This window comes from Bufo gargarizans, chromosome 3 (genome assembly GCF_014858855.1).
Source record: "Bufo gargarizans isolate SCDJY-AF-19 chromosome 3, ASM1485885v1, whole genome shotgun sequence".
Taxonomy (NCBI): domain Eukaryota; kingdom Metazoa; phylum Chordata; class Amphibia; order Anura; family Bufonidae; genus Bufo; species Bufo gargarizans.
Window position 1 is genome coordinate 279898604 of NC_058082.1, and position 25848 is coordinate 279924451.

General features: G+C 47.1%; 1 protein-coding gene across 2 annotated transcripts in view; it reads right to left on the reverse strand.

The window, feature by feature from the left end:
• Window positions 1-20335, reverse strand: part of TRIM37 (tripartite motif containing 37) — a 105719-nt gene extending 85384 nt beyond the window's left edge. For both annotated transcript variants that reach the window (XM_044284924.1, XM_044284923.1), the window contains exons 1-3: window positions 20013-20335; window positions 2780-2881; window positions 1851-1891 (exon numbers count right to left, since the gene is read on the reverse strand). In XM_044284924.1, the coding sequence (XP_044140859.1) occupies window positions 1851-1891; window positions 2780-2881; window positions 20013-20171 (302 nt within the window). In that variant the 5' untranslated portion in view covers window positions 20172-20335. The remainder of the gene's footprint in view (window positions 1-1850; window positions 1892-2779; window positions 2882-20012) is intronic.
• Window positions 20336-25848: the final 5513 nt, after the last annotated feature.

Below are 25848 nucleotides of genomic sequence, written 5' to 3' on the forward strand. Positions count from 1 at the left end.
GGGAAGACGTCCCATGGGGCCACCAGTGCGTCCACTACGCATGCCCGGGTGTCTCTTGTCCAAGAGATGAAGGCGGGAAGCTTGTGGTCGATCCTGGATGCCGTCAAATCCACCTCCGGATAGCCCAACGGAGACAGAACGAGTTAAACGTTCCGCCGTCCAATTCTCCACTCCTGGAATGTAGACTGCCGATAGAGCTAGTACATGTTCCTCCACCCACTGTTGAATCTTGGCCAACTCCTCCATCACCGCCTGACTGCGGGTTCCTCCCTAATGATTGATGTATGCCACTGACGTGGCGTTGTCCGACTGGATTCCGGACCAGCAGGCCCCTCAGGAGGGGAGTCCAATGAAGCAGGGACAAATGGATGGCCCGAAGTTCAAGGATGTTGATGGGCAATCTGCATTCCAACTGAGACAATTTGCCTTGGACTGTGCGAGGTGGGAAGACTCCGCCTCATCCGTGGAGGCTGGCATCGGTGGTGATGACCGTCCATGAGACAGGGAGAAAGGATTTGCCAGAGTCTGTGCCGGAGGAGAAGACAAACCGACCACTGAAGGGTTAGCCGATCATCCGGAGGGAGACGGACGGACGCCGCAGCCGTGCCGAGGATTATGCCAAGGAAGGTAATCAACATGCTGGGATGCAGGGATGACTTCTGGAAGTTCACCGACCAGCCAAAGTGTACCAGGGCGTCCATGGTGATGTGCAGACTGTCCTCATTCTGACCGAAGGTCGCTTCCTTGACGAGGATGTTGTCCAGAATATACAGGAGTCAGTCCAAAAGGATCAAAAGATTTGACTAGCACATAGATGCCACTTGGAACCCACACCTAGGGCCGATTTCCCAAACCACAAGGATATCGTCTGGAGGAGACATCAGGACGAGGAATTTAATCTTGAGATCCTTTTGGACTGACTCCCGTATATTATACTACCCTCTGAAGAAACGGTGAAAGTACTGGGGAAACGCAGCATTGGGGATTTTGTTTCTTTGTAGTGAGTCCCTTGAGATCCACTGGAACGGGACTATATCTTTTGAATGTTTCTCTTGGGACTGCCCTGAATTTTTTCCATATCTACTTTTCAGTGTTTTTAGGGCAATGGCAGCCACTGAAAGGGTTTAGCCACCAAGAGGTGGGTTTGCCCCTTTCGGGGCGGGTGCTTTGCCTGTAGTATATACAGTATGTTATTCCCAATAACATCTGAATTTGAGAAGAGCTCTCTTTGGATATATCAAACATCAAAAGAGAAAAGAATATCAGAATATATCAACAATCCCACCATCTCATGATTTCCTGTGACAACAAACCGTGAGTAAAGAAGGACATCTGGTGTCCCACCTCTTGATATACTGGTACACAGTTTAGATCCTACATCTGATTAACCTGTCTACTGCCCAGACCCTATGTGGATGGTATACTATATGACTGTCTTTGATGCTAAATAAAAAATAAACCACATTTTTTAATGCATATTTAATAAAAGTTATATTTTAGTAAGGAAGATGCATTACATGTTTGCTAAGCTCCTTATGAGTATTATACATGTGCTGTAGGTACATAGTGATGTATTCCACCCCATTAGGATTTTTATTTATTTTTTCAATGCAGCTTTCCACTACATTTTGTGCAATATGAAATGGGCCTTTAGAAAGTACAATTTGTTCCCACAATATAAAAGTCCTCATATGGCTATGTGAACGGAAAAATAAAAAAAGTTATGGCTCTGGGAAGGCAGGGAATGAAAAAAATTAAAACGCAAAAATGGAAAAAGGAAGGGGTTAAAAACGGAGCAGACATAAGGGTTCGGTGAACAATATTTGAGAGAGTAACACATCATTATATACCTGCAGTGGGGGCACTGAGCTCTCTGTTCAGTAAGCCATCTCTGTAGAGAAAAAAAAAAAAAAAAGGCGAAGGTTAAGATTTACAACTTTTAAATCAATGGCTAAAAAAAAATGTTTCAACAGGTTTGGAATTAAAGGGGTTGTACCACTAATATACATGTATCCCACCAAACAGATAACACGGTTGTGTCACTTTTCCCAAATACAACCATTTGCCAAAACTGCCACATTGTGAAGTCATTAGCCTACCATCACACCCTGGGGCAAATCTGTTCTAACATTTAGTTGCTGTAGATTACGTCCTGCATTGGAGCCTTGCAATGTAGGACTCACAAGTGTCATTGGTAAGAACAAGGGGTGTGAAGTCCTGCTGAGGTCAGGACACGTCTCACTGCTCTAAGGCAGACACATGACAAATCCAAAACTAGAATTCAAGCATGGGGGATAAGAGAAAACTGCAAATGAGGTAAATCTGGGGGGGGGGGGGGGGGGACGACTATCCAAGAAGAAATAGGATCTAGACAGAGCAACTGATGAAAATCAAATTTAGAATGAATAGTTGTTTATGGTACAACGCCTTTACCCATTAGGAAATATCAAAACACAAGAAAAGCGATACAAATGTGGTATTGCAGTAATCATTCTGACCCAGACAATGGAAGTAACAGGTCAGTTTTACAACATAGTTTTATGTTTTTTGTTTTATTTTTTTTTTCAATTTCCCCCCTTTTTTATTTATTTTTTTGCTCCGGGAAGGCAGGGAGTGAAAAAAAAAAAAATAAAAAAAAAAAAAAAAAATATAAAATAAAATCGCAGGGTCTTGAAGGGGTATAAAAAAAAAGCATAGTATGATCTGTAATATAATTTGAAATAAGAGAATAAGAAACAAACTGGAAGTGTAGGATAACCCAGTAATAGGTAGTACTTACCCGAATACAGCTAAAGCAGCAGAGTTTGGAGCAGTGTGGACAGAGGCGGGCATCTCTTAGCTTTTCCATACAGATGAAACATCTGAAAACCTCCGCTATGCCCTATATAAAACAATGGAAAGAAACGTCAGCAGATCATATTTAGTTGGACTTGTTAGAGAGGATAGGTTACTATGAAGATTTGCATTTTCTCCATTAATTAATTATGTGTGCAAACATAATACATTTGTAATCAACACCAGGTACCCCCCCCCCCCCCCCCACTGATGAGCTGTTCCCTGTACTTGCCGGAACTGCCACTTTGAATGGAGCCCTTAGCTCAGCTCAGAGTGTAGTGGCCGTGCTGGGTTACCACTAACTTTTCATGTATCTCCTTAGCCCAGGTAAGACGCTTCTGACGTAGTATATGGGTCATGAGTGGCTTGACACAAGGTATGCAACAGTTTATAGCCCATGTCCTGGATACATTTGTGCGTGGTGGCTCTTCAAGTACCGATTCCAACCACATTCCACTCTTTGTGAATCTCCCACAAATTCTTGAATGGCCTTCTCTTGAAAATCCTTTAACGGCTGTGGTTATCCCTGTTGCTTGTGCACCATTTTCTACCATACTTTTTCCTTCTGTTCAACTTTTTATTAATATGCTTGGATACAGCATTCTGTTAACAGCCAGCTTCTTCAGCAATGTCCTTTTGTGGCTTACCCTCCTTGTGGAGGGTGTCATTGACTATCTGCTGGATAACTGTCCAGTCAGCAGTCTTCCCCATGATTGTGTAGCCTACTGAACCAGACCGAGAAACCATTTAAAGGCTTGGGAAACATTTTCAGGTGTTCTCTGTTGACTAGCTGATTACAGTGTCAGTGCTCCAGATGGCGAACAAAATGGTCGCCAATAAGACAGAAAAATTGCAAATGGCGACAAAACTTTTTAGCTTTGTCACCATTTGCGACTGCTCTGCAGTTGAATACAGTGGCGAGGCACGGGCGCCGATAGTTCCCCATCTCACTAATCTCCCTCATAGACCTCAGGCTTCAGGTCTAGAAGGCCTGAGGCCTATGAGGTAGTAAATCCCGCTGCAGATGGGTGCGACAACATCACGCCTGCCTTTGCCGGGACACAGCACAGTGACGTGTGTGAGTCTAGCCACCTGTGTCTCACCATTCTAGGCCGTAGACCAGAAGAGGTTGCGGTCTACATCGTAAATGTTGGCGATCGAGACATAGGTATTAGTTGTTTTTTTTTTGGGGGGGGGGGGGGGGGGGAGGGTTATGCCCACATTATTAGCAGGAAGGAGAGCATGGCAAGAGGCACAGTGGCAGCAGGATGACATTGTCGAGAACCAAGGAATTGTATTGAAAAGGTGGGTAGGTTGATGGAAAAATTGAGAAATCTAAACATATCTAAAACTCTGCAGAGACGAGAAAAATTTGTCATGGAGGTCTGGGTCAAATGGAGCAGATGAGGAAAGAGAAAGTCTACATCATAGGAGACGTCACTGGATGTACAGTACAGACCAAAAGTTTGGACATAAGTTTGGACATACCTTCTCATTCAAAGAGCTTTCTTTGACTATGAAAATTGTAGATTCAAGCCTCATGCACACGACCGTTTTTTTGTTACGGTCCACAAAAACGGGGTCCGTAGGTCCGTGATCCGTGACAGTTTTTTCGTCCGTGGGTCTTCCTTGTCCGCCTGGCCGTGCGGAGCCAAACGGATCCGTCCTGAATTACAATGCAAGTCAATGGGGACGAATCCGCTTGACGTTGACACAATATGGTGCAATTGCAAACGGATCAGTCACCATTGACTTTCAATGTAAAGTCTGGAGTCTCTTTTATACCATCGGATCCGCACACTGCCACCAATGTTAATAATGCAATAGAGGGAGGGAGGGGGGGGGGGGGGGCGGGGGAGGCCACACACTGCCACCAATGTTAATAATGCAATAGAGGGGGGGAGGCCGCACACTGCCACCAATGTTAATAATGCAATAGAGGGAGGGGGGGCCCGGGGGAGGCCGCACACTGGCCACCAATGATATTCAAACTGGGGAGGGGGGGGGGGGGGGTGCAGCACCTGAGGGGTTAATTGTACGGATCACAGCCCCCTGTAAGAGATCGGGTGCTGCCAGGCAGCAGGGGGCAGTCATGTACACAGTTCGTTGTATATTCTAACTAGAAGCATCCCCATCACTATGGGAACGCCTCAGAGTTAGAATATACTGTCGGATCTGAGTTTTCACGAAGTGAAAATTCAGCTCTGAAAAAGCTTTTATGCAGACGGATCTTCGGATCCGTCTGTATGAAAGTAAACTACGGCCACGGATCACGGACACGGATGCCAATCTTGTGTGCATCCGTGTTCTTTCATGGACCCATTGACTTGAATGGGTCCGTGAACCGTTGTCCGTTAAAAAAATAGGACAGGTCATGTTTTTTGACGGACAGGATACACGGATCACGGTCTCGGCTGCAAAACGGTGCATTTTCCGATTTTTCCACGGACCCATTAAGAGTCAATGGGTCCGCGAAAAAAATAACGGAAAACTGCACAACGGCTACGGATGCACACAACGGTCGTGTGCATGAGGCCTTACACTGAAGGCATCAAAACTATGAATTAACACATGTGGAATTATATACATAACAGAAAAGTGTGAAACAACTGAAAATATGTCATATTCTAGGTTCTTCAAAGTAGCCACCTTTTGCTTTGATTACTGCTTTGCACACTCTTGGCATTCTCTTGATGAGCTTCAAGAGGTAGTCACCTGAAATGGTTTTCACTTCACAGGTGTGCCCTGTCAGGTTTAATAAGTGTGATTTCTTGCCATATAAATGGGGGTGGGACCATCAGTTGCGTTGTGGAGAAGTCAGGTGGATACACAGCTGATAGTACTACTGAATAGACTGTTAGAATTTGTATTATGGCAAGAAAAAAGCAGCCAAGTAAAGAAAAACGAGTGGCCATCATTACTTTAAAAAAAGAAAGTCAGTCAGTCCGAAAAATTTGGAAAACTTTGAAAGTATCCCCAAGTGCTGGCCATTAGTGTCCAGTGGGTATACCAGAGTGTCAGCACATTGCTGACACTCTGGTATAAACGGCTGACATCGTGCTGTGATGTCAGCCGTTTATCCCTTTCCATACCACGGTCCATACGAACCACTGTATGGAAAGGGTTAACAGTCAGGGAGCTCCCTCCCTCTCCCATCGGGGGGGCTGCTGTGCCTTTGCAGCCCCCAGACAGGATGGGGTCCTAGAGGGAGGGAGCCCCCCTCCTTCCCCTTGTCTGCTCAGTTGTGGCAGACGGGGAAGGTTCTCATGGCAACAGGATGCCTTCTCAGGCATCCTGCTGTCCATGGTGCTGAACAGATATGTGCTAAAGGCATAGATCTGTTCAGCCAAAATGTAAGTAAAATACAGTACAATACACTATATAGTGTACTGTACTGTATTATACAGAAATCAGACCCACTGGATCTTCAAGAACCAAGTGGGTCTGGGTCAAAAACAAAAGTAAAAAAAAAAAAAAAACGGAATTAGTCTTACCGGAATGAGATCATCACGACGGCATACAAGGAGATTGACCCCTGTAGGGGCAGGAACAGAGAAAGGTTAAATACCCACCACCAACACCAGTGTTTCCAAAATCACACAGAGCAACCCGGTGGTGGAAAACAGTGAAAAAAGGTATTACTCCATACCTTCTAGAGACCCAGTAGGTCAAATGATTTAAATCATGGGGAGGGAATAACGTGCCGTCGTGATGATCTCATGGAAACAGAATTACCGGTAAGACCAATTCCGGTTTTTCCATAGCATCATCACGACGGCATACAAGGAGATATAAAAAATATATCAGTTAAGGGGGGGCTACAGCCTGGAGGACTTTCTGCCCAAAGGACAGATCAGATGATCTGGAAAGATCCAGGCGATAGTGCTTTATAAAAAGGTATGAATGCTGGACCAAGTGGCAGCACGACAGATTTCCTCCAGATCAGCCCCAGCTCTCAGCCTGACAGGATGACATGGCCCGAGTGGAATGGGCCCTAATGTGGACTGGACATGTAAGATTTTGTATTTGGTAACAAAGACTAATGGCTTCTTTGAGCCATCTAGCTATAGAGGACCGGGAGGCTTTTTGGCCCTTAAATCTTCCTCCAAAGAGAACTAGTAAGTTGTCAGATTTCCTAAACTTTTCCGTCACAGCGATATAATTTAGGACTGCCCGTCTAACGTCCAGAGTGAAATGCGGATTCTTTGTCATTAGAGGGGTGTTGGCAAAAGGAAGGTAGGGTAACTTCCTGGCTCCGATGAAAATTGGATACAACTTTGGGGAGAAATCCAGGATCCAGATGGAGAATTATTCTATCATCTAGAATACGGAGGTAGGGTTCCCTGATTGATAGGGCTTGTAATTCTCCTACTCTGCAGGCCGAAGTTATTGCAATTAAGAAGGCCGTTTTCAAGGACCATAATTTTATTGGACAGTCAGACATGGGTTCAAAGGGTGGTAAAGTAAGGCCTGTAAGAACGATGTTCAGAACCCAGGAAGGGACACGGGCGGTGATCGTTGGGCGAGCCTCGTCGCTGCCTTAATGAATCTTTTGATCCAACGATGGCCGGCTATATCTTGGCCAAAAAAACAACCCAGGGTTGAGATCTGGACCTTCAAGGTAGAGGGTCTAAGTCCCAGGTCTAGACCTTGCTGTAGGAAATCCAGTATTCTTTGGATGTTGGGTTTATGTAAGTGTGGCGATTCATCCCCACTGCAGGAACAAAAACGTTTCCAGATCTTAAGGTAGATTGCTGACGTTACCTTCTTTCTAGAGGCTTTCAGAGTAGCAATAACTTCGTCTGACAGGCCCTGAAGTTTCAGGGTTTGGGACTCAGGATCCAAGCTCCCAATTTTGGAAACTGCGGGTTTGGGTGTAGAACTGGACCCTGCTGGAGTAGATCCCCCCGCACAGGAAGGGGCCATGGATACTGTAGAGATGAGAACCAACTTCTCTTTCGCCACAGGGGAGCGATCACAATCACCGTGGCCTTGTCCTGGAGAATTTTTTGTACCACCTTCGGAATTAGAGGAAGTGGAGGGAAGGCATAGCACAGATTCCAATGCCAACGGATGGCGAAGGCGTCTAAAGGCATGAGGTCTGTCCCTGGGGTTTAGGGAACAGAATGTTTCCACTTTTGAGTTTGCCCTGGTGGCAAACAGATCCACGTCGGGCATCCTACATTTTCTTACTACTAGCCCGAAAATTTCTAGACTTAGAGACCATTCTGTATGATCGATCCTGTGGCGGCTGAGAAAATCTGCTTCCTGATTTAGTATTCCCTTCAGGTGAACTGCCGATATAGAGGCCACCTTCTGTTCTGCCCAAGCAAAGATCTTTGTTGTCAGTGCCTGTAGGGTTACGGACCGTGTTCCCCCCTGATGGGAGAGGTAGGCAACGGCTGTAGTGTTGTCCGATAGAACTTTTATGTGATGATGACACAACATTTCCTCTGCTACCTTCAATGCTTCCCAGACTGCTCTCAGTTCCCTGAAATTTAATGACTGGGATTTGATTGAATCTGGCCAAGTGCCCTGGAACATACAATCCCCCACCTTTGCGCCCCAGCCGGACAGACTTGCGTCTGTTATTACCTGAATCTGGGGAGTCTTCTGCCAGGGACTTCCCCGGGATAAGTTCCCGTGGTTTTTCCACCAATTTAGGGACTGTATAATCCGAGTTGGTGGGCTTACTTGACGATCTAGAGAGGATTGACACCTGTTCCAGACACTCAGGATCCAGGACTGAAGGGGTCTGAAGTGTATTTGACACCAGGGAACTGCCGGAATACAAGATGTTAGCAGGCCCAGCATACTCATCGCCTCTCTGATAGAGCAAGATCTTCTTTTCTGGAAGGACCTGGTCTTTTGTTGGAGAACTGATATTTTGTCTCGAGGTAGGAATACCGCTTGCTTTCGCGAGTCTAGGATCATACCCAAGAATCGAATTTCCCTTGAGGGGGTGAGGACGGACTTTTCCTTGTTTACGATCCACCCCAGGTCGTCTAGGATGGAGAGAAAGAACCTCAGATTCGAATTAATTTGGCTGAGACTTTCGCTGATCAGAAGGAAATCGTCCAAATAGGGGATTATCATGAGTCCCTTTCTTCAGGCGAAGGCGACCATCTCTACCACTACTTTGGTAAATATTCTCGGGGGCTGATGAAATCCCGAAGGGAAGGGCTCTGAACTGGTAGTGATGGACGTTCCCTGATATATCCTGGATTGCAAACCGGAGAAAACTCTGTGAGTTGGTGTAAATGGGAATGTGGTAATAAGCGTCTCGCAGGTCTATTGTACACATGAAGACGTCTTTGCTTAGCAGAGGGATTGTAGATGTTAGGGTCTCCATCCTGAATTTCTGATAACGAATGAACCTGTTTAGTGGTTTCAGGTTTATGATCGTCCAAAAGGTACCTTCTTTTTTCCTGATTAGAAATAGAGTTGAATAGAAACCCTTGCCTCTTTCTAGAGGCGGGACCGGTGAGATTACATTCATTTGATGAAGTTTCTGGACTCCTTGCCAAAGGTTCGTTTGGAACAGTGTCAGTGAAAATTTGTTTGGGGGTCTTGAAGACCACTCTATTTGATAGCCTGCACCGACTACCTTGGAAATCCAGGGGTTCTGGGAGATAGATTCCCATGACCCTAGGAATTTTGAGAGTCTTCCCCCCCCCCACTCCGGCGTCATTGCGTATCTGAAGATTTTTGGTGGGAGAAGGATTGGCCTCCTCCTCTTCCCCCTTTTGGATAGCTCCAACGCCCTGATTTCCCTTTCCCCCTGTAGCTTTTTTCCTGACCCGAGGAGGGGTGAAAAGGATACCGGCGTTTGGAGGGGCGATCTTCCGGAAACCCCTTCTTGTCCGCGGCCTTCTCTAGAATTTTATCTAGCGCCGGGCCAAACACATATTCTCCAGAAAAGGGTATGGAACAAAGCTTTAACTTAGACGTCTTGTCCCCCGACCAGCACTTCATCCAGAGGGCTCTTCTGGCTGCATTGGAGAGCGCCGCATCTCTGGCGGAGAATCGGACTGATTCGGCAGAGGCATCCGCCAGGAAGATACATGGATCTGGCGACTGAGGTAGCCGCAATATTGGTTTTAACATTAAACATGGACGCCTCCCAGGATTTCCTGAGAAGACTGTCCGCCTTACGATCCATCGAATCTTTAAGTTGGGAAGCATCCTCAAATGGAAGGGACGTTTTCTTGTTCACTTTGGCAACCTGTACATCGATCTTGGGAATTTCATAGAAAATTTTAGACTCCTCTGGATCAAATAGCAACCTATTTTTGAACGCCGCCGGGACTCCCAGCCGTCTTTCTGGGTCTGCCCACTCATCAAGGATCATATCCCTAATACTTTCATTGATGGGAAACACCCGGGTCTTCTTAACTCTTAGGCCCCCAAACATTTCTTCTTGTACTGAATGGGCAAAAGCAAGCTCCTTGCCGCAGCCGCTTGGAGCATGGAAACAAGTGCCTCACTCTCTCTCTCCCCCCCTTCACATTATTACCGCAGGAGAGGGGGATCAACAGACTCCCTGACCCGCTCATATAATACCCCCGAAGAGGACTCACGGTTGGAAGCACTGCCAGTGGCTTAGCTCTAGGGGACCGCTCCGATACCGACATGGTTGTCCTCTTCTGCAGGCAAGGGTTCCGCACCAGTGGGGACCGATCCTGGGAGCGTTTACCAGAGTTCAGGCCTCGGTTTTAAGCCAGGCCCCACGCTGCCGCCGCTAACGTCACTTCCGGGTCGCCGGCCGTGACGTCATCAACATGCGCCCCATGCACCGGCGCGCACCCAGCTGCCGCCTTAATAGGCCAGGAGGGAGTCTGCGCCAGGGAACAGGCCCCGGAAAACCGGGACAAGATAGAGCCCTGAACCCCTGTCCAGCGTTAGCACTGGACAGCGGGAGGGCAGGGGGACGCCATGCAGGATGCCGGCGATTTTCTAAGGTAACAACCAACAGAAAGATTCCATTTCCTTAGCTTCATCTCCCTGCATACAGGGAGACCTTTCTCTGCCCTGTCCTCTGTAGGGACAGGAAACACTGGTGTTGGTGGTGGGAGGAGGGTATTTAACCTTTCTCTGTTCCTGCCCCTACAGAGGTCAGGGGTCAATCTCCTTGTATGCCGTCGTGATGATGCTATGGAAAATGTGGGTTTTTGAAAATTTCAAGATTTTCTTCTAAACCTCTAAGCCTTGTAACATCCCCTAAAATCCAAACATGAAGTAGACATATAGGGAATGTAAAGTAATAACTATTTTTGTAGGCATTACTATGTATTATAGAAGTAGAGAAATTGAAATTGCAATTTTTTACAAATTTTTGGTAAATTTGGTATTTTTTTTATAAATAAAAATGAATTTTTTTGAACCTTCATTTTACCACTGATCAGATTTGCAAAAAATGGCCAAGTCCTTAAGGTGAAATAGGGCTGAGTCCTAAAGGGGTTAAACTGTGATAATAGTTATTGTGAACCACAGTCACCCAGTTACTAACACTTTAAGGTTTGGGAATTATGGCATTTAACGTGTAAAAATGTCAGCAGTTTTATTGCTTTCTAATCAAAATCAACGAGTGAAACTTGATTAGTTGTTGGTGGCTCCGCCCACTTTTTCTAACTTTGAAGTGGAAACACCCAATGACCACATTTGTGATATTTGAGGTCCATGACATCAATAATGTGAGAATGGCAGCATTTTTAATTTTTCCCACTTAAATCAATCAAATAAATACGATTGGCTGTGTTTGGCCCCACCCACTTTTCAGAATTTTAACCCCAGTCCTCCAGTGACTCACTGTGCAAAGTTTGAGGACCCTGCCATTAACAGTCTAAGAGCAGCGGCAGTTTTAAATTTAAACAAATGGCTGAAATTTGATGCAAATATTGTCCGACACATCACCATGTAGCCCCAACTGATTGGGTAGACCAGGCATGCTCAACCTGCGGCCTCCAGCTGTTGTAAAACTACAACTCTCACCATGCCCTGCTGTAGGCTGATAGCTGTAGGTTGTCCAGGCATGCTTGGAGTTGTAGTGAAACAGCTGGAGGGCCGCAGGTTGAGCATCCCTGGGGTAGACAAATGGACTATAACGAGTAACAATCAAAGTAAATAGTATGTTAACCGAGGGTTGTCTACCGTACTTTCATTTTCACTTATTGAGAGGGGTTTGAACAAACAATCATTCTTGCGATTGTTCACTCAAAACCCTCCTCTCACCAAGTACATCTTTACAAGTGGAAATTTTCTACTAAAAAAGGATAATTTTTATGCCTGTATCAAAGATCATACACTCGCTTGTGAGCTGATCGCTGGGCACGTTTATGTGATTAGGAATGAACCTTGGTAGGGCCTGTGTAAAAGGGCCTCTAGGCCGCGAGAGCATAAGGAACTCACCCAGGACATGGACACGAACCCTCCACTAGCTCATTAGAAGCAGGCATAGAATGTGGGCTTGGAAGGTGTAATCAGTACTCTTGAATGTGCGAGAACATCATAGCACAGGGGTACTAAAGTACTTTTTAAAAGGTCCACATACCTGGGTCTGCCGTTGGGTGATGGTCAAAGCCACAAAAAATAAAGAAATGTAAGCAGGTACAAGACCAGTGTACGCCTTTAATCTTACACAATCCCCCCTTAGTATCACTACACAATAGTGATGCCCCTTAGTGCCCCCTAGATAGTAATGAATTTCCTTTAGAACCCCCTCCCAGAGTATGATGCCCCGTTAGGGCCTCCCCACACAGTATGATGCCCCTTAATGAATCGCCTCACAACAAAATGCCACCTTAGTGCCACCTATGCAGTAAATGATGCTCCCTGCTTCACCACTGGGACGCAGATACAGTTGACAGCGGGACATGCAGGGTCTGGCCCACTTTCTGCGGGAGCAGCTAGTACCCCTTCTTCTAACAACAAAACATGCAATACCCATGATGCATTTTGGAGAAAAAAAAACAGACCCAAAAAAGCAGCACAAACCTAAATGCTTTCTATGTCGTTTTCTACATTACTAGAAACTTTAAAGTGTGAATGAGCTTTCACAAAACATGTTGTGCCATAGCAACATAGCAAAGATTTTGATCAGTGCTGAGACCTTGATCGATCACTAGAACGAGGAGAGAGAGAGAAGCGCTCACATAGTGAATGCCCTCTCCTTATTGTAGGAGATAGAATCAGGACGGTCCCATACACTTTCTCTTGAGCCTGTCCGAGAGTGTGCTATCCACAGGGCTGTGGAGTCGGAGCAATTACCTAGCGAGTCCACAGCCCTGGCTATCCGAGCACTTCTCTCTCCTCGTTCTGGGGTGGGGCTCTCAGCAGTCTCACCACCAATCAAAACCTTTGATAAAAATGTCGCTATGACATATCAAAACTATTTTGATAGCTCAGTGACCCTTTAATGAGACATCTGGCTGCAGTGTTTTTGGCCAACAACACACACATAAACAAGCCGTTAAAACCCCACAAATGTGACCACCTCAGCAAAACATGGGTCATAAAACCAGCCTACAAGTGTCCACAACTTACAGCTTTCGGCAACATGGTGACCGCCTGAGGATAAGGTAATGGCGTGTAATTACATGTTCACATCCTCGTGTGTACAAGTCACTGGGCTCTGGGGACCACATGTGTGTTTACAACACAGCACACAGCTATTGTCCAACTTGGCAACCCTTAGGTCATATCGCCGAGCGTTACCAAGGCCAGTTTCAGACGAGCGGATTTAGTCAGGGAAACACGTCCGCGTGGGAGCAGCATTTCCTGGACCGAACATTGCTCCTGTGAAGTCGGCAAGCGACATCATAATGATTTATGAAAACCTGATGGTTCAAACCACTACACAAACAGATCCATCCTGGACTGTAAAATAGAGCTCACTAAAGGGGTCCTCTCACTTCAGTAAGTGGCATTTAAGTTAATACAAGGCACTTACTAATGTACAGCGATAGTCCATATTGCTTCCCTTGTTGGCAGGATTAATTTATCAAACACATTATACACTTGTCGTTTCCATGGTTACGGCCACCCTGCATTCCAGCAACGGCGGTCGCGCTTGCAAACTACAGGAAAAAGCACAAGCACACGGTCATGGTCGCCAGAGAGGCTGGCACTTTTTCCTATAGTGTGCAAGCAAGACCACCGCTGATGGATTGCACAGTGGTCATAACCATGGAAACAAACGTGTATAATGTGAATAACTAATAAAAGCAAAGGGGGTCACCTTGCAAACTGCCATGACATGACAGTCTCAAGAAATTCAAGTTTATTAAGGGTTCTGTGCCCATGCTGAGGAGCACAAATAGCAGTCCACAATAAACGGGCACCGGCCATGTCCACTCTGTGCTGTGAATGCGGATGCATTGACTTGAATGGGTCCAAGATCCTCAAAATACAGGCCATGTCCTATCTTTTGCAGTGCGGAAGCAGGGACCTAAAAACCCACGGAGGCACTTGGGAGCGTTTTTGTAGGCTTCCGATCCGTACCTCCGCTCTGCAAAATATAGGACATGTCCTGTGTTTTGCTGTATTTTGAAGATCGTGGACCCATTCAAGTCAAGATGTTTGTTGGCTGACCGCAATACGGGCACTGAGCCCTTACATTCGTGTGAATGAGCCCTTAGAGTCTGTTTATACACTGCAAACTGGGTGACATTTTGGGGGCTTGTGACCCAATGACTAGATTTCCATACTTTACACTCTCAAGTAGTTTTAAAGGGATTCTGTCATGAGATTTTACCCCTATAACCTAAACATATGCCCATGTCCGTACTAATAACATAAATCCTAAGCTGGCCTTACTAAACCTGCTTGTGGCTCTATTAGTACGGCAGAGGGACGGGAGGATTGCAGAGGCGGCGCTGGGGTGAGGAAGGCGGCACTGTAGACAGGGAAGGCAGCGCTGGGCACCAGACTGCGATGGGTGCGGCCGGGCACCCTGTATTAACGGACATCCCCTTGAGCACCTTGGGTAGGTGATTCAAGGGTTATAAAAACCTGTTTTTGGGCTAATAGAGCCACAAGCAGGTTTAGTAAGGCCAGCTTAGGATTTATGTTATTAGTACAGACATGGGCATATGTTTAGGTTATAGGGGTAAAATCTTATGACAGAATCCCTTTAATTTACAATGCTCGTCCCAGAACCAATTAATATTGGAACTTGTGGAACTGACTTATCATCTGAAGTCTGTGCCGGCATTAGTGATTTAAAAATATGAGTAATAGTCATGCACCGGAAAATGGCCCGAAACCTGCAGAAAGCATCTAGAAAAAAACATATACACTAGCATTATACAGGCTAGCAAAGGCTAAGGATGCATGCCTTAGGGGTGCTTGCCCTCCTTAGTACACGGGAGCATTGGCACTATGAATACAGAATGTTGTCCCATGAAAAATATTCTACAGTTTTCAAACCAGCACCTGGATCTGAATACTTTGGTAATTGCATGTAATTAAAAATTCATTATAGCTACTGAGTTAGTCAATGACATCTGTATAGTGCCACTTAATTTCTTTCACCTGCTCACTAAGATGGCCGCACATCCTCAGTTTCATCTTTCAACTGCCCCCCTGAGCCGCGATAGGGAGAGCACGGACGCGCCCCCCCTGAGCCGCGATAGGGAGAGCACGGACGCGCCCCCCCTGAGCCGCGATAGGGAGAGCACGGACGCGCCCCCCCTGAGCCGCGATAGGGAGAGCACGGACGCGCCCCCCCTGAGCCGCGATAGGGAGAGCACGGACGCGCCCCCCCTGAGCCGCGATAGGGAGAGCACGGACGCGCCCCCCCTGAGCCGCGATAGGGAGAGCACGGACGCGCCCCCCCTGAGCCGCGATAGGGAGAGCACGGACGCGCCCCCCCTGAGCCGCGATAGGGAGAGCACGGACGCGCCCCCCCTGAGCCGCGATAGGGAGAGCACGGACGCGCCCCCCCTGAGCCGCGATAGGGAGAGCACGGACGCGCCCCCCCCTGAGCCGCGATAGGGAGAGCACGGACGCGCCCCCCCTGAGCCGCGATAGGGAGAGCACGGACGCGCCCCCCCTGAGCCGCGATAGGGAGAGCACGGACGCGCCCCCCCTGAGCCGCGATAGGGAGAGCACGGACGCGCCCCCCCTGAGCCGCGATAGGGAGAGCACGGACGCGCCCCCCTGAGCCGCGATAGGGAGAGCACGGACGCGCCCCCCTGAGCCGCGATAGGGAGAGCACTGCCATTTACACCACTGGTCTGATACATCTGTCACACCAGTTCACACTGTTGAACACTTCTGACTGATCATCCAGAACTCGGCAAGCTCTGTTGGGAATTTGTGGGGGATTCATGAGTAGTGCCAGCGGTCATGTGCCGCTCCTGCACATATCACCACAGACGTGCAAGGCGACGGCACATCACACTTCTAGCCGGGCAGGAACAGGGATAAAGACTGCCACATATATTATGCCACGTGTCATTTTACAAATTAAGGCCTCTTTCACACTTGCGTTGTCCGGATCCGTCGTGTACTCCACTTGCCGGAATTACACGCCGGATCCGGAAAAACGCAAGTGAACTGAAAGCATTTGAAGACGGATCCGTCTTCAAAATGCGTTCAGTGTTACTATGGCAGCCAGGACGCTATTAAAGTCCTGGTTGCCATAGTAGTAGTGGGGAGCGGGGGAGTGGTATACTTACCATCCGTGCGGCTCCCGGGGCGCTCCAGAATGATGTCAGAGCGCCCCGTGCGCAAGGATGACGTGCCATGCGATCACGTCATCCATCCGCGTGGGGCGCCCTGACGTCACTCTGGAGCGCCCCGGGAGCCGCACGGACGGCAAGTATACTGCTCCCCACTACACTCTACCATGGCTGCCAGGACTTCAGCGTCCCGGCAGCCATGGTAACCATTCAGAAAAAGCTAAACGTCGGATCCGGCAATGCGCCGAAACGACGTTTAGCTTAAGGCCGGATCCGGATAAATGCCTTTCAATGGGCATTAATTCCGGAACCAGCCTTGCGGCAAGTGTTCAGGATTTTTGGCCGGAGCAAAAAGCGCAGCATGCTGCGATATTTTCTCCGGCCCAAAAACGTTCCGGTCCGGAACTGAAGACATCCTGAACGGATTTCTCTCCATTCAGAATGCATGGGGATAAAACTGATCAGGATTCTTCCGGCATAGAGCCCCGACGACGGAACTCTATGCCGGAAGAAAAGAACGCAAGTGTGAAAGAGCCCTTAGGCTACTTTCACACCAGCGTTTTTGCTGGATCCCTCATGGATCTGTAAAACCGCTTCCGTTACTGATAATACAACCGTCTGCATCTGTTATGAACGGATCCGTTTGTATTATCTTTAACATAGCCAAGACGAATCCGTCATTAATTCCATTGAAAGTCAATGGGGGACGGATCAGTTTTCTATTGTGTCAGAGAAAACGGATCCGTCCCCATTGACTTGCATTGTGGGTCATGACGGATCCGTTTTTCTACGCATCCCAGGACGAAAAGCAAACCGCAGCATGCTGCTGTTTGCTCTCTGGTATGAGAACAGAATGCATTTTGGAGAATTCCGTTCTGTTATGTTTGGCCCCATTGACAATAAATGAAGACAAAACGGAAGCGTTTTTTTTCCAGTATCGAGACCCTATGACTATGACGGATCTCAATACCGGAAAATAGAAATGCTAGTGTGAAAGTAGCCTTAGACATTATAGATAGATCGACTCTACTGATGGATGAGCAAGTAATCCAGCGACATACCAAACCCTGCACAGCAGTGTGGCGAATGAAGAGGGGGAAACCCCATGTATGGGCACATAAGCCCCTAAACCAGGGTACTCTCTGCAATGCCAATTTCAGACCAGCCACTCACTTTTGCCAAATGTTGGCTTCTGCGGTAATTCGAAGCAACATCCCAGTGCCATTGTAGTGATACCAGGAAAAGCATGCGATTTTCAGGTTATAGTCACACAGGATGAGAAAAAGACAAAGGTCCAACAAATCCAACCCCAGATCAACTATGGAACGACCACACGGCAGTCGTGTCGCGGTTGCAACGTCACCACACTACGGTCAAGGACTTTGCGGACGTACAGGCGCTAATTAAACTAATGAAGATGTCATCACCGCAGTCACCATCATTAGTGGCCGCACGGCACCTTCAATACAGTGCAGACTGACTAAACAGAGTGGTCTTCATTGGTTTAATTACAGCCCGCTGCGGCCTGTATCGCGCCATGTAGTCTTAGCCTTAGGGCTCGTGTACATGGCCGTTCCCCAGCTGTGCCCCTACTGCAGCCTGCAAACAACAGGTCCGCAATACATGGGCACCGGCCATGTGCACCGCATCACAGAATGGAGGCACGGAGTGCTTCCGTGGGGTTTCTGTCCGTGTCTCCGTACTAAAAAAAAATATATATAAGAAATAGAACATATCAAGTTGAATGGTCTGCAGCCATCTGCGGCAGCCGCACAGATGATGCCCGTGCACGTTCATGTGCATGAGACCTTATACATCATTAACTGTAGATTATAAGCATCCATGTCATAAATTAGGTGCATCGTTGGTAGTCCTTGCACTTGCTAGAAAATGTATTCCAGCCACTGACTGGCATAGATTTTTGGCTTTTTACCTGTCATAAAATTAGTAAATTTGCTGGGCCAGGCTCCTGACCCCACATCGCCTATGTGTTTAACGTGGCCTAAAAACGCCCATACAACAAATATCGCGCAAGGGCATTTAAAAAGTCCCAAAAAAGTTGTCATGCAACTATTTTACACCAAAAAGACATAGAAAATGTTCATAAATGACCCTCAATATCTGCCATTACTAGCTCCGGGGGCAGGGCATGCTTACTCAAACTGTAAGGCCTCATGCACACGACCGTTGTGTGCATCCGCGGCCGTTGTTCCGTTTTCAGTTTTTTTCCGCGGACCCGTTGACTTTCAATGGGTCTGTGGAAAAAAAAAATAAAAATCGGAAAATGCACCGTTTGGCATCCGCGTCCGTAATCCGTGTTTCCAGTCCTTGAAAAAAATAGGACCTGTCCTATTTTTTTCACGGCCAACGGTTCACGGACCCATTCAAGTCAATGGGTCCGTGAAAAATCACGGATGCACACAAGATTGTCATCCGCGTCCGTGATCCATGTCCGTTTTTTCCTATCATTTCAAAGGCAAACTTGACTTAGATTTTTTTTTTCATTTTTCATGTCCATGGATCCTCCAAAAATCAAGAAAGACCCACGGAAGAAAAAACGGATACGGATCACGGAACAACGGAAACCGTTTTTGCAGACCACAAAAAAAACGTCTGTGTGCATGAGGCCTAAAGAATCCTTTAAGATAAACATTCCCTATTGGCTGCAGAGTTTGTTCTATTAAGCCTCATACACACAAGTGTACTTTGCATCCGTATCCTATCCGCCTTTTTTGCGGACCCGTTCATAGTTATAGGTCTTCATAAAATATGGGCAGCACCCAGATGTCATCCATGTGCTGCTGGCATCTGTATCCCCTTTGTAAACAGATATAACATGTCCTATTCTTGGCCGCAAAATGTGGACCACGGACCCAGTTAAGTCAATGGGTCGGAATCCCCCCCCCCCCCCCCCAAAAAAAAAAGACCGCAAAATACATATGGTTGTGTGCATCAGGCCTTAACGGGGTTACCCAAAGTCTAAAACATGCCCCCCAATGCCCAGACCCCTCAAAGATTATACTTACCTAGCTCCCTGGCACCAGTGCTGCTCCTGATCTTCTCACAGCTGGCAAGATGCAGTGGTGGCCGTGCGGTGATCAGGAGCAACGCGGGTGCTGGGGAGCAGGGTAAGTAACTATATGAGGGGCCTGGGCATTGGGAGGGGGGCACATTTTAGACTTTGGATAACCCCTTTAATCTCAGCGGAGCTCAGCATAGCAAAAATCTCAATCCCAGTGTGCTCATGCAAAAAGATTTTCCAAAGAGGTTGTTCTAAAAACTACTTCCATACAATGCGCCAAGTCAAAAACCTGCATAGGATCCTACTTGGCACCGAACATGCAGGGCTCTGTGTGCCCCCTGGGCATCCAAATCCTACCACCCAGTGAGGCCATGTTTCTCCCGATCCAGCCATGGCCCAGTCCTGCTGCAGCCATGGTCCTGCACACATCACATGGACTGACACCTGTCAATCCCCGCCCCTCCCCCTCTCACCTCCACGCTCTGCTCGTCCATCTCCTCCAGTTTGGGGTCTTTGATCTTGCAGTACTGGAGAGATTTCTTCCTGGACCTGAAGTAGGTCAGGTACTTGATGGTGCTGCAGAGACAGGTGAAGAAATTATCAGTAAAACGCCCCCTTTCAGCTGCAGACATGCAGCAGCCGGGGAAGGGGAGCGTCAGGGGGTCGTGGAGGCACAGTGAACGCTCCCTGCCGCCGTGTGCGCGGAGAATGGCGGAGGGAGGAGGAAAACAACAGCGCTGCCGTTCAGCACACACAGACGCCGGCCGCCATGTTGAACCGCGGCTGGTTACTGAGAGACGAGCGACGCCAAGGCCGAGGGAGCAGTGGGAGGGGCGGTGCAGTGACGTCAGCTCGCCGGCGACCAGACCGGGGGCGGGGCTAGGAGATGGCTGAGGGAGTGCATGTAAACACCATGGCGGCCGGATGCCTCATGTGCAAAAGCCCTGCCTTATGTCTCCTAGAAAATGCAGGGCCTTCAGCTGTGAAGTGCATAGAATTCCAGTCAGCCATTGCTGTAGTCTCCTTAGTGGTAAACCTCTCCACTGTCCATTTTCTATAGGCCTAGGGTCAATATTATTAAAGGGACCATCAGCCCACCTTAAAGGGAATGTGTCACCAGTCTTGCGCCTCTAGGTTCTAACAGCTCCAGCGCATGCCGATGAGTCCTGATATTCATCATCTCCTGGCTTTCTCCACCTCCTGCCACTGATTGACAGTTTTTTCCCCAACTGAATTAGGCCGCATGCACACAGCCGTTCCGTACATTGGGGACCGCAATTGGGGTCCCCAATGCATGGGCAACATCCGTGCAGCGGGCCAGACCCATTCAACTTGAATGGGTGCGTAGTCTGTCCGCACTGCGAGAAAATAGGACATGTCCTATTTATTTGCGGTGCGGAACAGCGGAAAGAAACACCACAGAAGCACTCCGTAGTGCTTACTCTGTTCCGTTCTGTGACTCCGTTCCGCATCTCCGGAATTGTGGACCCATTCAAGTGAAAGGGGCCGTATCCGTGATGCATGGTGCACACGGCCGGCAGCCGTGGATTACCTACCCACCGACAGCCGCCCAATGGCCGCGTGCATGAGGTCTTAACAGCAGGAGCTTGTGAATATTCAGGACTCATCATTATGCATCGGAACTGTTCAATACAAGAATTTAACAAAATGAGTCAATGAAAAAATGGACCAAGGGTTCTGCTGTGGGGATCTGTAGGTAGTTTATGCTTCTCTTAGCTTCGACCTCACAAAACTGGTGACAGATTCCCTTTAATCCTACCTTACCTGCAGAAGAAAGTTTCCGATGGCTACTCTGGAACCCAATTAGAAATCATACAAATGCCAAACTTCACCTTCATCAGTCAGAATACCAGATTTCCAGGCTGGTACATAGAAGAAACCTACACAATAAGACACTGGGTCTCAAATGGCTGTAAAAATGATAATAATCCTTATTAAATACATATAATCAATATATTAAAAAAGAGATGGAAAACATCACCATACGGCATGGGACAGAGTAGAAGTGCTTTCAATGAAGAGGGGAACATGGTCACTATATAGCATTCATTCACCAAATAGTAGGCACATAGTAACAAAGATATTATGTAACCGTCCAGACACGTGTGTATCTAAACAAAAAACATTGGACCCCTCTCACTAAGAGATTGCAAATACAAAACACATAATTACATACCCATAAGTGGAGGAGTCACTTCAGAAGGACCGCACACCCGGACACGCGTTTCAGCGAACACCTTCATCTGTGCCTACTATTTGGTAATTGAATGCTATATAGTGACCATATTCCCCTCTTCATTGAAAGCACTTCTACTCTGTCCCTCAGTCGTATGCCGCACTTTTATGGTGATGTTTTTAATATATTGATTATATGTATTTTTATAAATATTATTATGATTTTTACAGCCATTTGAGACTCAGCGCCTTATTGTGTAGGTTTGTTTAGTAGTTGAGCTGGCTTCTTTGAGGGGCTGTGGACGCTGCCCATCATTCAGTGTGGGCAGACATTGGTCCTTGTGTTTATGTAACCTGCATCTTCTAATCTGGTACATAGAAGAGAACATCACTTCTACAAGCCATGATGGAGGAGCTTCTGTAGACATGGCTAGAACTGACCATCTCCCTGGTGCATGCACAGATAAAGTGGATTCAGGAGTTTGTGAGTGCTCCAGGGAAACAAATAGTTCTGGCCCACATCACCTCCACTGCCCTGATCTGCAGAAGTGAAGTGTCCACCTATACACCAGAGACTTGGTATTCTGACTGAAATGTCGGAGTTTGCAGGATTTCCAACCAGGTTCCAGAGTGCCCGATACACACAACTTCGCTGCCTCATTCCAGAAGTGGCTTGGCCCCGTGACTTCTGTGACCAATCACTGGCCTCAGTGGTCACATGTGCAAGAACATCATGTCACTAGCACATGACTAGCAGTGACATGCCATTCTAGCTCATGTGACCACTGAAACCAGTGATTGGCTACAAAGGGCCGGGATCAAACCACTACTGGTCCAGCAGGGGCTGGAAGTGGCCGCAAACATAGCAGGACTGCAGACAGGTGTGTTATTTTCTTTTTATTGGGCACATTATTGGGCACATACTAGGACTATTGGGGTTGTTGACTCCTAGGCCAGACAACCCCTTTAATTAATTGTCCCATTAGAAGAACTTATCCCCTGTCCAAAGGATAGTAGATAATTATGGGGATTGGCTGTTTTCCAATCTTTGAATTGAGTGGCACGCATGTCTGCTGATCTATTCAACTCTATCAGACTACCGGAGATCTCTCTCACAGTCCTATAGAGTTTAACCACCTCCCGCCCGCACGTTAAATAAAAACGTCCATTCAGAGATTGCAGCTGCATGCCAATCGTGCAGCTGCTGATCGGGTTTCCCACTGTCAGTGACAGCAGGGCAACCCTTAGAGAAGGCAGGGACAGTTCCCAGGTGTCCCTGCCTTCTAGATCGCTGTATACACAGAGCTCACCGTGCAACACCAAGTGATCAAAAAGGCGAATTCTAGGTTCTTCAAAGTAGCCACCTTTTGCTTTGATTACTGCTTTGCACACTCTTGGCATTCTCTTGATGAGCTTCAAGAGGTAGTCACCTGAAATGGTCTTTCAACAGTCTTGAAGGAGTTCCCGGAGATGCTTAGCACTTGTTGGCCCTTTTGCCTTCACTCTACGGTCCAGCTCACCCCAAACCATCTCGATTGGGTTCAGGTCCGGTGATTGTGGAGGCCAGGTCATCTGGCGTAGCACCCCATAACTCTTCTTCATGGTCAAATAGCCCTTACACAGCCTGGAGGTGTGTTTAGGGTCATTGTCCTGTTGAAAAATAAATGATGGTCCAACTAAACGCAAACCGGATGGAATAGCATGCCACTGCAAGATGCTGTGGTAGCCATGCTGGTTCAGTATGCCTTCAATTTTGAAGAAATCCCCAACAGTGTCACCAGCAAAGCACCCCCACACCATCTTACCTCCTCCTCCATGCTTCACGGTGGGAACCAGGCATGTAGAGTCCATCCGTTCACCTTTTCTGCGTTGCACAAAGACACGGTGGTTGGAACCAAAGATCTCAAATTTGGACTCATCAGACCAAAGCACAGATTTCCACTGGTCTAATGTCCATTCCTTGTGTTCTTTAGCCCAAACAAGTCTCTTCTGCTTGTTGCCTGTCCTTAGCAGTGCTTTCCTAGCAGATATTCTACCATGAAGGTCTGATTCACACAGTCTCCTCTTAACAGTTGTTCTAGAGATGTGTCTGCTGCTAGAACTCTGTGTGGCATTGACCTGGTCTCTAATCTGAGCTGCTGTTAACCTGCGATTTCTGAGGCTGGTGACTCGGATGAATCCTCTGCAGCAGAGGTGACTCTTGGTCTTCCTTTCCTGGGGCGGTCCGCATGTGAGCCAGTTTCTTTGTAGCGCTTGATGTTTTTTGTGACTGCACTTGGGGACACTTTCAAAGTTTTCCCAATTTTTCGGACTGACTGACCTTCATTTCTTAAAGTAATGATGGCCACTCGTTTTTCTTTACTTAGCTGCTTTTTTCTTGCCATAATACAAATTCTAACAGTCTATTCAGTAGGACTATCAGCTGTGTATCCACCTGACTTCTCCACAACGCAACTGATGGTCCCAACCCCATTTATAAGGCAAGGAATCCCACTTATTAAACCTGACAGGGCACACCTGTGAAGTGAAAACCATTTCAGGTGACTACCTCTTGAAGCTCATCAAGAGAATTCCAAGAGTGTGCAAAGCAGTAATCAAAGCAAAAGGTGGCTACTTTGAAGAACCTAGAATATGACATATTTTCTGTTGTTTCACACTTTTTTGTTATGTATATAATTCCACATGTGTTAATTCATAGTTTTGATGCCTTCCGTGTGAATCTACAATTTTCATAGTCATGAAAATAAAGAAAACTCTTTGAATGAGAAGGTGTGTCCAAACTTTTGATCTGTACTGTATGTGCTGTGGATTAAAGACTTAAGATATTGGCTACCTGAGTTGAGTCTGGGTAGCTGATTTCTACTGGCCAGTACAAATAGGATATTTACTGCAAAGGGAAATATTCACGGGTTGGAGGTCTGATGCCTCATCGTATAACCATCATAAACCTTACATTTTAGGTTTATCCTGAAATTTTACCCACAAGCCAATCATCCCTAACTTTTTGTGAGTAGTGTATATGTGGCTCCCAAGTGGAGTGGTAATCACTGTCTGCTTTCAGAGCCTCACTTCACTCCACTTCACAATCACGATATAACAAGCAAGACGTGTCACAGTTTACAGTTGTTTAGTGGGCAAAAAAATAATACTCACAATTCCTGAAGTACTTTTGTACTTTCAAACTATTATTATATATCCAGGCAGCATCGACTCGCAGGCCTCCTTTTATTGAGAACGTGGAGCTGGTTCCTATCCCGTACTGCGCAACGTTTCAGGTGTCACGCCCCCATATTCATGCGTACTAGTGGGATGTGACCCTGATCCTTAAATCTGCACAGCTCGTTGCGTTACTCTATTGGCGTTTAAATATTGCCATACATAACATGCATACATACCGGCATAGAAACAAATGTTTACAAATACTATAGAGTAACTAAACTTTGAATCAAGTTTTTTTTAAATGTTCCAAATGCCCTAAAAATAATTTTTCTAACGTACTTTATTTATTGATTTTGCATTCCTACGTGTAAGCTTTTAGCTTAGCGAAGCAGGCACAGGCAGGAGCCTCTCCGCTCAGCTAATCCTGCCATAGCACATGGTTACAGAGTACCCCTGTGCTATGCCAGCATTTAGTAAACTTCAGAGGGCACAGGCAGGAGCAGCAATGTGTGCTCCTGCCCATACTCCATTCTCCGCGCATCCATTGACAAAGTGCACAGTCCGTACGCTGTACACCGCTGAAAAATGTGGAGAATAATTAATTCAAAGCGCGCAGGAAATCTTCGCTTTAGGCTCCATTCACACGTCCGCAACGTTTTTTGCGGATCCACAAAACACAAAAAGCGGCAATATGCGTTCCGCATTTTGCGGACCGCACATTGCCGGCACTAATAGAATATGCCTGTTCTTGTCCGCAATTGCAGACAAGAATAGGACATGTTCTATTTTTTTGTGGAGCGGAAGTGCGGACCCGCAATTCCGTGTCCGGGCAGCACATCGTGCTGCCCCATAGGGATGAATGGGTCCGCAATTCCGTTCGCAAAATGCAGAACGATATTGCGGACGTGTGAATGGACCCTTAGGGGGGAATATCTTTAGTAAAATTGCAAAATC